At 47.1% G+C, this 13,448-nt stretch overlaps 1 protein-coding gene across 7 annotated transcripts in view; it reads right to left on the bottom strand.

The window, feature by feature from the left end:
• The window catches only part of LOC144936522 (signal peptide, CUB and EGF-like domain-containing protein 2), a 184,121-nt gene that overhangs the window by 21,141 nt on the left and 149,532 nt on the right, over positions 1 to 13,448 (bottom strand). For all 7 annotated transcript variants that reach the window (XM_078863685.1, XM_078863689.1, XM_078863688.1 and 4 more), the window contains one exon: positions 1,454 to 1,549. In XM_078863685.1, the coding sequence (XP_078719811.1) occupies positions 1,454 to 1,549 (96 nt within the window). The remainder of the gene's footprint in view (positions 1 to 1,453; positions 1,550 to 13,448) is intronic.

The following is a 13,448-nucleotide window of genomic DNA, read 5'->3' as shown; positions in this document are numbered from 1 at the left end:
TAAAATAATCTTCAGATTCATGATCTAAGGGGCATTTACGAAATTCTTGCATCACCTCCGCATAAAATGAAACACTCCAAAAGAGAATGGCGTCCTATCTGTGCTGACATCTACCCCGTGCCGTTGAGAGTCTTCCCAGGTGAGACTCATTTGCCATTCGTTGTACCAAGTCATGCAGGACCTCCAATCCTTTCACAGCATCCAGCCCTAGGACCTATGCCCATCACTGTGTCACAAAGCAGCGTACGGGCGGGGCTCGATTGGCCCATGGAACACAGAGACCCTGGGTTCAAGTCTGGGGCAGCCACCTGCGATGAAACCACTTTGTTTAGTGATGCTGCGTTGGCAGTGGTGCACAATTAACAAATATAAAAAAAACTATCTGACTCAAACACACTCGACTTTAAAAATAAAAACTACGAATATAAAATCGGCAGACGTTTTAGACAATGGGCCTTCTTCATAGCACAACCATGGTTGCCAAGTGAATGCACAAACATCCATCATATTACATGTGGATTTCACTTTATTTTGCGGTGAAATTAATACTGCTCAGTAGCAGAGTGGGTGGAAAATGCTGCCACCCCGGCTGTGGCTTAAAGGTCACTCGTAGGGACAGTAGCAGTTAAATTAGTATGTATTCGACTGGTGAGTCCTTAATGGACACTTTGCCTTGCGACATGATGCCAATGGCCAAATTGGAATAAAATCTCGAAAAACAAATAATGTAAAAAAAAAAACCCTCAATGTATTTCAATTCTGAAAACAAAAATTCAATTTATATTCTGTTTACTGTTTGAAGCGTATGACTCAAAGCAGTATCTGCAGTGCAAGCATTAGTGCGTGCATGTTGTGTACGTGGGCAAACAAATTTTTTTATATATATTCTGTTTACTGTTTGAAGCGTATGACTCAAGCAGTATCTGCAGTGCAAGCTTTAGTGCGTGCATGTTGTGTACGTGGGCAAACAAATTTTTTTATATATATTCTGTTTACTGTTTGAAGCGTATGACTCAAGCAGTATATGCAGTGCAAGCTTTAGTGCGTGCAAGTTGTGTACGTGGGCAGCGGACGCATTGCGGTTGGCTCGCTGCGTCACCTGGTGACCCGAGTTCCATTCCCACTCATGGCCATTATTTGAACCGGTCCTGGACCTCCCCTAGGTAGACTCAGCCTAAAATTAGTACTTAGCGCAGTGTGTTAACATCACCACTGGAGAGACAAAGGTGGTCCGGCGTGGTGCTGGCCACCCACCCCCTCGTGTTAATGCTGGCCTTCATAGGCACCCGCTAACAGCACTTCCCCCAAACGTCTGTTAAGGCTACACGGGGGATCTTTGTCTTGTGTGTGCGTGGCTCAGTTGTGCACGCATTCAAACGCTGATAAACAACAACAAGAAACCTGCATACGCACGCACACAACAACAAACGAGCAGCGTCGAAGGCCATCCCACCTGAGCACACAGAGAGGGCAGCAGTGTCCTGCGTTCCCCTGCCCTTGACGGGTGGAGGAGACACCCCGCAGCTGAAAATGAAGTTGTTTTCCGATTCTTTTGAGCAGAAAAAGGAGGTGGGGGGGGGAGGAGAAGATAGCAACAACAAAAAAATTCAGGACATGAATTCCATGTCTAGGCCGTTCTTTCACGCGAAGAAGCTTCTGCGTCTGTTAAGTTTAGGCAGTGCCTCGGGTTTAAAAAAAAAATTGCAATCTTTTATCTGAACGTTTCACGCGTAAACAGTGCCGGACGGGAGAGATAGTGAGTGCTGCACGGAGGGGAGGGTTGCGTAGCCAACGAATGTTTTATGTTGAGGAGCAGCGAAGATATAAATTCTAGCCCTGCTCCTTAAAACTTTTGCGATACGGAGTAAGAAGGGGGTGAACAATCTAAACTCTCCAAAAAGCCATACTCTTAACCATTAATTTCATAATCTTTCACGGCAGTATGAATGGTTGCAACCATGGTTAGCTGATCGGCAGGCTGCGTGCGGTTTGGGGCAAAGTGTGGGTACTCCCAACCCTTCCTGGGAAAACTACTGGACGTGTGTGGAAAAGAGCTTGATAGCTCATCGGATTCATTGAGTATAAATTATTATGCTGATTCCAAGGCATCTGGCCAGCGTGGAAATGCGTTTGGAGTCCCTTTCGCCAGGAATGGCACCAAGCACCTAATTTCAGGCCTGCATCTTTTTTATTTCGTAGCATTTCGCACACATCCCATCGGCGGGCACGGGGCTAACGAGCTGTAATTAGAGCAAGCGTTTTTGGAGGCCGTGGCACAAAACAAAAATCCAGCTACGAGCTGGACATCAACGGCAGACTGAGACGTGATTCACTTCCCAAGTGTCGTCAAAAACCAGGCAGACCTTGTCAAAGCCATGTGGAGCATGAGCTCGGACTGCCACCTGTCATGGTTATTTTCCAGGCTTGTCCTCTTGTTGAGGCGGCTGCACTGGGACATCGTTTTTGGCCACTTTGTTGAGCTATCATTTGTGGCCAGGTCGCTTTTGAACAATAAGTTAAATCCTCAGTGGGCTTTGTCTGGTAGGATGGGGATGGTTGAGTGCTGTATTTGTATGTGTTTGGGTGATTTGTTTACCTTTCTTGTACTTTGCACTCCTATCGTGTTTTGCACTGTTTGTTGTTGTAACGTTCTTACCAGCCCTGACTAAACATCTGTGAAAAAGCACTTAATAGCTCATCGGATTCCACCAGTATAAATAAGTAGTCTCATTCTGTAAGTCTTCCGTAACAATGAAGAGTCCTGGTGATTGTCAGTTGCGTAGTGAAAATAATAACAATAATAAACCACTCTAGATAACTTTTTTTTTCTTCCATGATATATTATTGTACATCAGAGGTGAACAAAATAAGGAACGCAATAATTAATCTTTCAGAACCCGGTTCCTAACTCTGCCAACGTTTCACTCCATTTGCAAGTTAGGAGCTTCTTCTCAATTAAATTGCTGCCTTAAGAAAGCTCCCGGCGCGTACGGTGAAACATTGGGGGCACTGGGTCAATGTCAGCCGGAACAGTCCGGAACACTGTTTCCGGGAATACATTTTTCGCGTGCCCCGATTTCAGTTCGCGATGAAGAACGCTCCCGGCGCGCGGAGCGAAACGTCAGACTACACGGCAGAACAACGTCGCGGCGCATCGGGCAGCTGAGCAGCAGCAGCAGCAGCAAAGACAAAGATCCCCCATGTAGCCTGAACAGACTGCCGGGGCAAGTGCTGTTAGCAAGCACAACCGTGACGACCCGCGCGGTAGAACTCTTGCGAAAGCGTCCGTCGGTTAATGGTGAAGCAAGCGAGGTGGTGGTGAGGGAAGAGTGGGGGGGGCGTGGGGTTTGTTGGGTGCTCAGGTCATTGTTTGACCTTTTCCCCCACAATGTGTCAATGGGACTCCCACCGCTTACTACGCTTGTCTTTGCTCATGAGCTGTAGAGGAACCCTGACTTTGAAGATAAACAAAGGCCCCTACAGTCTGAGGGTGTCCACATCATCCTAACTGCCTCCTCGCACCCCATGCGGCTTCGCCTCCAGACACTCCGTTTCACTATCGTTAATTGTTACGGGTTTTATAATTAATGTCCGACAGTGGACTGCAGCGGTAAAATCTCCTGGTCATTTTTAGGCACAATAAAGGGTCAGCGGAGTGGAGCGGTGCTGGTGCACTGGTTAGCCTGCTGCACTATGAAGCCGGCAAAACACGGGTTCGATTCCCAGCCACGGCTAACATCAGTGGTGAGTAACATCAGAACTAAGTCATACCCTCGACCCCCTGCACAAACCTGCACTGACCATAATGGTGAAGTATGATACGTTATATTTTGCTGCACTGCTGATCACCACATCGCACAAGCCCCGCAGCAGCCTACGGCAACCCGGCTTGCATAGTGGCCACCAATCCAAGACACTTCTTATCCAGGCGTCCAAAATCCCTGCTTGGCTTCTGAGATGGGGCGAGATTGGGCGAATACTGGTGGCAGGGTCAACTTTGCAGTACCCTTTGCAATGCTCCCTTGCATGCAGAGTGGCTCACATCACACTCGGTACCTTTTAGCGTAATAAGCCTTGTAAAGCTCACAAGTCCTAACAGGCTGTTTAGAGAGCTAGGCAATGGCACTTTTGTTAGCTTTGAAGGAAAGTGTGATGGGGGAGATTCGAATAATGCTTTTCTTTTTTCTCACCACAGCGTTGGGTGGTTGTCCAGACAGCGTGCAAAAGCTGCTACTGAACCAAAAAAAAAGAGGGAGTTAAAAAAAATTCAACAGAGAAAGAGAAAGCACAAGAAAGTAGGAGGAGGGAAATGGCACGGACTGTTTGTGCAACGTCTGTCCAATGTATGCGAGCGTAATGGTATTCGGTGGAGAGGGACGATGTAATCCAGCCAACAGCAAGGACAAAAAAAAACGTCAAGGTAAAGGTGCAGCCCAGAAGTTGTTGGCCTCACGCCACTGCTGCTGGGAAAAAAGGGCCCTCCGCTCGAGGGGAGCTCAAGAGGGCATCTTGGCCTACTCTTCCACGCAGATCAGACGTGTTGGAAGAGGACTCTCGATCTGCCGGATCGACTTATCTGACCTGTGGTGTACTTATTATTTATACCACCGGGTGGTAAGAGGCGGTGGGGGAGTGAGCGGGGAAGGGCGGGGGGGGGGAATTAAAGGAGAAACATTACTTCGTTGTTTCAACAACCGCACTAGGAGATTGAATCGAATCGGCCACCTTCGATTAGTGCAAAAAAAATTGAAAACACATACATACTAGGGCTGAACGAAAATATCTAATTGTGATTTTTCTGACAGATATTGCGATTGCGATTTGATTTGCGATTACATTTTTTAAAGTCAAGCTTCAGTTCAATATTCACTGTGTAATAGATTTAAAACATGTGATGGAGCATTACCACATGATACCATCAAAATATGAACTGCTCTATATATTCTAATGCAAGGATGATAACTTAAAAGATATTCATTGCTTCCCACATGTATTTATTAAAATGTTTAAATTGAAATAGAACAATTGTGAAGTTAAATAAATAAAGTTATTATAATAAAAAAAATTCCAATAATAAAGTAACAGGACTTTTCAAATCGCAAAAAATCACAGCCTTTGCGATTTGCTAATCGCATTGTTTCAAATTGCGATTTAGATTTGAAATCGATTAATCGTTCAGCCCTAGTACATACGTACGTTCGAACCGGCCACCTCCGAACTGGAAGTCCAACGTGCTCACCATTGCACCGCGGCAGCTGCCTGTAGCGCTTGCATTCGAGCTCTGCCGGCTTTTGCGAAACCTTCCACGGCCATTCGGTGCCGCCACACTCGCTGCTGTAGCATGTTACTTTCACATGTCATCCAGGTTTAACCCCTGCTTTAAACTACGCGCTTCACTGTTCCGTGAGTGCGCTCGGTCAGCGTGGAGCTGTGTGAGAGAAGCAGAAACAGAAGTGGCCAGAAGGGAGACAAAGGCGGCCAGGTGTGGTGCTGGCCACGCATTCGTGTACCGTTCCGGGCTTCCTCGGTGCTTGTTAACAGCACTTGCCCCAATAGTCTGTTAAGGCTACAAGGGGGGAGCTTTGTCTTTGTCTGTGAGTGGGTGAGTGAGCAGGCGAGTGAGTAGACTAGTGAGCAGGTGAGTGAGCAGACGAGTGAGTAGACAAGTGAGTAGACTAGTGAGCAGATGAGTGAGCAGGCGAGTGAGTAGACTAGTGAGCAGACGAGTGAGCAGGCGAGTGAGTAGACTAGTGAGCAGGTGAGTGAGTAGACTAGTGAGCAGATGAGTGAGCAGACGAGTGAGTAGACTAGTGAGCAGATGAGTGAGCAGACGAGTGAGCAGACTAGTGAGTAGACGAGTGAGTAGACGAGTGAGTAGACTAGTGAGCAGATGAGTGAGTAGACGAGTGAGTAGACTAGTGAGCAGATGAGTGAGCAGGCGAGTGAGTAGACTAGTGAGCAGATGAGTGAGCAGACGAGTGAGTAGATTAGTGAGTAGGTGAGTGAGTAGACGAGTGAGTAGACTAGTGAGCAGATGAGTGAGTAGACGAGTGAGTAGACTAGTGAGCAGATGAGTGAGCAGGCGAGTGAGTAGACTAGTGAGCAGATGAGTGAGCAGGCGAGTGAGTAGACTAGTGAGTAGACTAGTGAGTAGGTGAGTGAGTAGACGAGTGAGTAGACTAGTGAGCAGGTGAGTGAGTAGACGAGTGAGTAGACTAGTGAGTAGACTAGTGAGTAGACGAGTGAGCAGACGAATGAGTAGACTAGTGAGTAGACTAGTGAGTAGACGAGTGAGTAGACGAGTGAGTAGACTAGTGAGCAGATGAGTGAGCAGATGAGTGAGTAGACGAGTGAGTAGACTAGTGAGCAAGTGAGTGAGTAGACGAGTGAGTAGACGAGTGAGTAGACTAGTGAGCAGACGAGTAAGCAGGCGAGTGAGTAGACTAGTGAGCAGATGAGTGAGTAGACGAGTGAGTAGACTAGTGAGCAGGTGAGTGAGTAGACGAGTGAGTAGACTAGTGAGTAGATGAGTGAGCAGACGAGTGAGTAGACTAGTGAGCAGGTGAGTGAGTAGACAAGTGAGTAGACTAGTGAGCAGATGAGTGAGCAGGCGAGTGAGTAGACTAGTGAGCAGACGAGTGAGCAGGCGAGTGAGTAGACTAGTGAGCAGGTGAGTGAGCAGACAAGTGAGTTAACTAGTGAGCAGGTGAGTGAGCAGGTGAGTGAGTAGACTAGTGAGCAGACGAGTGAGCAGACTAGTGAGTAGACGAGTGAGTAGACGAGTGAGCAGACTAGTGAGCAGACGAGTGAGTAGACGAGTGAGCAGATGAGTGAGCAGGCGAGTGAGTAGACTAGTGAGCAGGTGAGTGAGCAGACGAGTGAGCAGACTAGTGAGCAGATGAGTGAGCAGGTGAGTGAGTAGACTAGTGAGCAGATGAGTGAGCAGACGAGTGAGCAGACGAGTGAGTAGACTAGTGAGCAGATGAGTGAGCAGGCGAGTGAGTAGACTAGTGAGCAGATGAGTGAGCAGACGAGTGAGTAGACGAGTGAGTAGACTAGTGAGTAGGTGAGTGAGCAGACGAGTGAGTGTGTATTGCTGAGGCCTGCAGTGCTCTGCTGGAACTCCCTGTGGTGGATCAGACAAAACAGTCCGGTGGGCAAAGGCGTCAACATCGGTGGAGTGATCAATGAGTAAAGTTCACGGTAAACCTTGTTAGTAGTGATAGAAGAGTGATGAGGAGGTAAATGACTCTATGTGAACAGTTGTTCCTGCACGGCATCTAGTAATGCTCCCAGTATTAAGACGCGATATAAATCTCAATTGTAATCACGTTCATGAATGTTTGGTGAATTACATCGAACGCCAATTTGCTTTTCTCTTTTGTACCACCACGACTCGGAGTGGTATCGAATTAATATCAGAATCCGCTAAGTGCTCGAAGCAGCCGCTATAAATTTCCAAACTCCACCTCCCCTCCCCAAAAAAAAATAGGGAATAAAATGTAAAGTAATGCGCTCGCTAAAAAGCTTTTACAACCGCTTTTTAAAGACCCCATGGGGGAATGCAGACAAATTAACTACACGACTACAAACTACACATTCATGAGCTCTGGAACAAAAGAGACCCGGTGCAAGGAATCCGTGCAATTTATTAGGCTCGACAGCTTGACAATCCATCGGCGCGAACACGGATGCAGCCAGCTGACAGACTCGAGTCCTCCACGGGATAGGGCAGGCGAGCCCCAACAGCTCAAATTAGCCGATAGTGATCAAGTATTTCTCACAGGCCATGACACGAGGCCGTTTTAGCTCAAATGCGGAGAGCGACGATTTGTCGGGGACATTACAAAGGTCAACGTCGCGAATCATACCCACCCGAGGCCTCTGGCATGATTAAGCTTGCGTTTGCCAAGTGGCGAGAGGCGATTGTTTTATGCCCTTAATAATCGGGCCCCCGAAAATGTACGTATATTATGTTCATACAGGGCAAAAGAACTTGACGACATTTCCACGCAGAATGTTGGCCAGCCATCGTTTGATATTTCCATTCGCAAAGGGAAGCCATATCGGTTTCAGAAAAAAAAAGATCATTAAGGAGCTCCCAGAGAAATGTGGATTTAATTTTGCCCTATATGCATTTTATTGTTCGTCCTAATTCAACTGGACCATGCGAGTTAACCGTTAACCCTTTGGCTGATGGAATATTCGAGGAAATTACACCGGATTAGCGGGAGCCCCTTTGGGACGAGTTCACGTTTCACTCTCGTGAAAGCCGTTGAATAGATGACGGAAATCATCGGTGAAGGAGCTGCAATCACGGATGGATCCAGGAGCTTTCTTGAGTGGCGGAGGGCGGCGGTGGGAGGGAGCGGTGGGGGGGGCAGACCGAGCCGTAAGTGGGGAGATTGTCGTGGTGCTCGGGCAGTAAAGAGAGACGGAGCTTTGTGGGAGAATCACCAAATTTTTTACGAAGCATCAAGGGGCTTAGTGACAGCCCAGTGGCAAGCCCCAATTTGACAATCATTTACTTCCCAGTGTTTAGTTCCTTTAAAGGGATACTGTGCCCCAGAGTAGGTCTGGAAAACGTGGCTATAAATAGGCATTACCATATCCTGAGCAGACGTCTCTATTTAAAAAAAAAGATCACGTTGAATTAAAATTTTCACTTAATAGCTTATTAAATGGGAATGGGGGGCGGTGGTGCATTGGTGCGTGCACTTTGCTATGAAGCTAGTTATTGGGAGTTTTATTCCTGGACGTGGTTAACGTCGGTGGCGAGTGATACGTAAACCATTCCTGCCCCCCCCCCTCCACCACACTGCAACGAACCAGAATGGTGAAGTATCGTCAAAAAATACTGCCACGACCTACGGGGAGAACTTCATCACACGGTGGGTTGATAAGGTAAAGGTGCAGCCCTGCAATTGCTTGCTCACACCAATGCTGGCAGAAGGTTATGCCATGAGAAGGAGCTCGAGAAAGCCCCTCTAGAGGGCATTTGAAATTTTCATTTTCATTACCCACCGAGCATTACCCCCCGTACACGACTCAGTGTTGGCACAGGAGAGACGTGCGCGCGCACATCTAAGGGCGACGTCCCCTGTGCTTCGACGCGCTGGCACTGCGTCCCCACCTTCCTCCACGACAATCGGGCCACAGCCGCTGAGAGCTACTGGCGGCATGGCCATGGCAGTGGTGGCAAAGCCGTGGTGGCAAAGCCTTGGCGGCACGGCAGAAACGGCACATCAGTGGCGGCACAGCAGAGGCGGCCCAGCTGTGGCACGGCACACCAATAAGAGCTGGCCAGAGCGGGCGGCGGGCGGCAATTAAAATGGAGCCAAGCAAAACGAAAAGGGCACTTGATTTTGAAAATAAAAAAGGGCCCGATTCGTCCGTGGCCGTCGTCGCGTTCACGCTACATTCCAGCCGAGCACCGCTTTCCAGCAAATATATCTGCCAAGCATGTCAAGCTGTCAACGCCGGCTGCAGACACAGCGAGGCTTTTTGATATTTTAACCGGCTCCCTTTGATTGGGTTTAATGCTCTTTGCGGGGATTCAATTATCGTGTGGGTCCGTAAAGGTAGGTTTTTCTTTTTCTTTTTGCGTGTGTGTTTAAAAGTCGCAGACGATCGACGCTGCAATCGAGAGGAGGGCGGGGGGGGGGAAAGAATGGACGCGACGAAATGTCTGTTATGCCACCCCGAGCTGATTTCTTTTTTTATTATTATAAATATATATAAGTTTCCAAATATTAGAATTCAGCAAGAGTTAAGCGAAACCTGGAATGTCAGGTTTTGCTTAACTAAAGCCAACAAATTAAGAGAAACGAGGGCCCTGAAACGACTTGGAACGCTTCTGACACCTGCTCAAATAATTTCGTCTCCACGTGACATTCACGACTCGAAACTTGCACAAAAGGCGCGGCGCCGCGATTTGATTTCAAAAAACAAGTTTTTAAATTGAACAGAACAGTTCCAACTTCTGTTGACCCGTTTTTCCCGGTAAGGTGGAAGGGGAAACATTTTTGGGATTTTTTTTTCTCTTTCTGGGCCATAAAAAAGCAGTGGGGGTCCGGCGGAGGGGGGGGGGAGGGAGGGGGACAGGGAGGTGGGGGCTGCCCTGAGGTGAGGGGGGTGCAGGAGAGACAAGGGGGGCCGGGGGGGCTGGTAGGGGGGGGGGGTCCGCCGAGGTTATAATGTGACAAGGGTGTTTAAGCATAAGCCACCGCTAAGTACATGCACGCAAACATAAATCAGCGAGATCAGAGAGCTCAGTTTGTTCCGCTCAGTGGCCGTAAGTCACTTTCAATTTGCCTCAGACATTATTCGGCACCAAATTAATCCACATTAAGGCTGCCGGGCGCTGCGTCAGGAAGAAGAAAACCCACTCCCCACTCCTCAGTGCTCGAGAGGATTTCTCGCTGGGAACCTTTTCGCGATCGTTGGCCGTGGAGCTTTTGGGAATCAGAAGCGCGGCGTTCAGCGCGCAGCTAATGGAGATTAATCGTCAATTAGGCAGCTTCGTCCGAGCTCTTTGTGTCGCAAGAGCGCCAAATTAAGGGACGTTCAGACACCGTCGGAGAAAGGATCGGACGGATGGAGGGGTGACGGCGGGGGGTGGGGCGCTACGGATGAAGTGGACAGAGCGGCATTATCCTCACCAAAGCTTCCATGTGAATTAAGAATTTTCGCTTTATTATTGCCGTTTATACCCTGCGAATCGTCAATAAAAGCTGACGCATTTTAGCACGCGGTGGTGGTGGTGAGGGGGGGGGCAGGGGAGGTGGAAAAAAATCCGTCGACCTCAACAGGGCGAGCATTTATAGAAATACACTACGTCAAATGCTGCCAGAATGCCGCAGAGGATTTCAAAAGAGTAAATCAAAGGTACATTAAGTTTGAAACTGCCACGAGGCTTGCACATATATCAGGCCCGATGTTAAACACAACGCTTCCAGGCACGCAAACCGCAGCGGGCATTTCACTGCCCTCCTTGTGAAGCGAACCTTCCTATCTCGCGTACAAAATATATATACCTCGCTCCTACTCGTATGAAAACAGTCGGAAATCCTGTTATGTTTGCAGATAAGAAAATGTTATCGGTGGGCATGCTCAGGCCTTCCAGAGTTATTTTGTCCAAAAAAAGAAGTGGCTCGCTACGCTTTGGCAAGGTTCGCCCGTCAGCGGCGTGGGCTCCTGCCGTCCGTCACGATTTCGCACAAAGTCAACGTTGTTGCAGCGAGGGGAAGATCATGCCGCGTGCACTTTGTCTGGCAGAAAGAAAAAAAAAGAGTCTTTTTAGCGCAAAGTATACGATCCGCTGAGAAAATGTGCGTCGAACGTTTAAGAAAATAACCAAATACGTTTTGATTCTTTAACTATATCCTTTCAACATCTATAACGTTTTTTTTTGCCAGTGGCCTGGAATTTAATTCCCTTAGGCTTTCGCGACCAATATCATCCATAAGAGGTTTTTTTTGGGTTAGATCGCGTAAATATATAAATTTGTTGTTAAACCCGCCACCACCCGACACAGCCAACTAGTAAGGGTTGTCACGTAAACAGAACGTGGCCAATTCGTCACAAGTACAGCACACCGGTGTGTTGGAGAGCCAAGCCACAACATTTACAGTAATTACAACTGGCGAAACGTCGTACTCAGATTGTAAATGTTGTGGCTTGGCTCTCCGACACACCGGTGTGCTATACCCGTGACGAATTGGCACGTTCTGTTTACGTGACAACCATTACTAGTTGGCTGTGTCGGGTGGTGGCGGGTTTAACGACACATTTATATATTTACGCGATCTAATCCAAAAAAAACTCTATTGTGAATTGAATTTCCCACTAATAATGCATTTGCTAAAACATATTAAGAGCACTCAGAATTCAGTGGAAATACTGGAAAGTGAATAACATCAATCTTGATTTGAAGCTTTCGTGACTGCAGGAATTCAAACTCTTTGGTTCTTTCGGTAAAGTCATGTAGTTAGAAATAAAATAAAATAAAACTTCAGCAGTTTTGTATTGCTGTAGTTGTCCCACCTGATGACGATTGCCTGTGTTACGATCGAAAGTCGTGATTTGTTTCATTTTATTTTATTTCTAACTACGTGACTTTACCGAAAGAACCAAAGAGTATGAATAACATCAATTCATCCTATATATGATCATAGGTTTTACCGTTACGAGCATTGACACGTTTAAGATTGTTCGCAGATTGAGGTCCCTGGATGGCTCACAAGTCAGATCACTGAGCTGACACTGCTGAGATCCTGAGCTCAAGATCTGGATGGAAGGTTGAAATTAATTTGGGGGTTTTCAATGCATTGAGTCGATCGTCCTTGCCTGGTCAAAATTTCTGATTTAACATAATTTGGTTCAATCCCCCAAATTTACAATTTTACTTTAAAACTCCTAATCGTGTTTTTTGTATTGTCTGTTGTTGTAACGTTCTTACCCTCCCCCACTGGACATCTGCGAAAAAAGAGCTTTATAGCTCATCGGATTCCTCCAGTAATAATAAACATTCGGATTCTGAAAATACAGTCTTGTAGCAGTGTGTGTAAGGAAAGAGCATCCCCTCCGTACTGTGATTTTCAGAAGTAGCTCTTTGAAAGTCTCTTTGGTAGCCAATCTCGGACACGTGGGGGTCCGCGCTGCTCTGTGATATTCCCGAATGGATTTGTTGTCTCGCGACGCGGATGCCAATAAGCGTCCCCGAAAAATAAGCATAAGCAGGACCAAAAAAATCCATAATCACAATTTTACTTGAGGTCTTGCGCCCAACTGATGGTTTCACTTGCGTTTATGTTCAGGTATTGGCCCATTCATGCACATTTGCCAAAAAAAACAACTGCTAAATATACTGTAAGTTCAATGCCAGCGTGAACCCTTTGATGCTGCTAACAATTAAGGGTCGCTCAAATCATCAACAGAAATCAATATCTGATCTTAAGCTTACGTTACGTGCAGTGAGTGACTCGTGGAAATATTTAATAGTTATTTTTCAAACCAAAAAGTGGCCAACAACAACCGGCACCGTTCAAGGAGTAATCATAGCGAGTTACTAAACATCTTGCATTATGCCCGGTTGTAAGAACTTGGGAAAATAGACGACGATTCTATGCGCATTTAAACTATTATTTAAATTATTTCTTACTTTACCAGGGTAAGGGCCACTGAGCAATATAGCTCTTCTTTAGAAGTGACCTGTTCACAAATGATAGCTCAGCAAAGTGGCTTATCATGTGGACATTCATAGCAGTCGGATACTCTAAACGCGAGTTTCTAAATGTAGAGGGAAAAACCAGAGGACCGGGAGAAAAATCCACGCGACCACGGGGAGAGAGACATGCAAACTCCAAATATACAGGCGTCAGAGTCGGGATGGAACCCACGACTCCCCGCATACCGGGCGAGGTCGTTAACATCTCACCACCGCGGTG

The sequence above is a fragment of the Lampetra fluviatilis genome, chromosome 16 (assembly GCF_964198595.1).
Source record: "Lampetra fluviatilis chromosome 16, kcLamFluv1.1, whole genome shotgun sequence".
Lineage (NCBI taxonomy): Eukaryota > Metazoa > Chordata > Hyperoartia > Petromyzontiformes > Petromyzontidae > Lampetra > Lampetra fluviatilis.
Note: the sequence above shows the minus strand (reverse complement) of the source record. Positions and strands in the feature narration are given on the sequence as shown.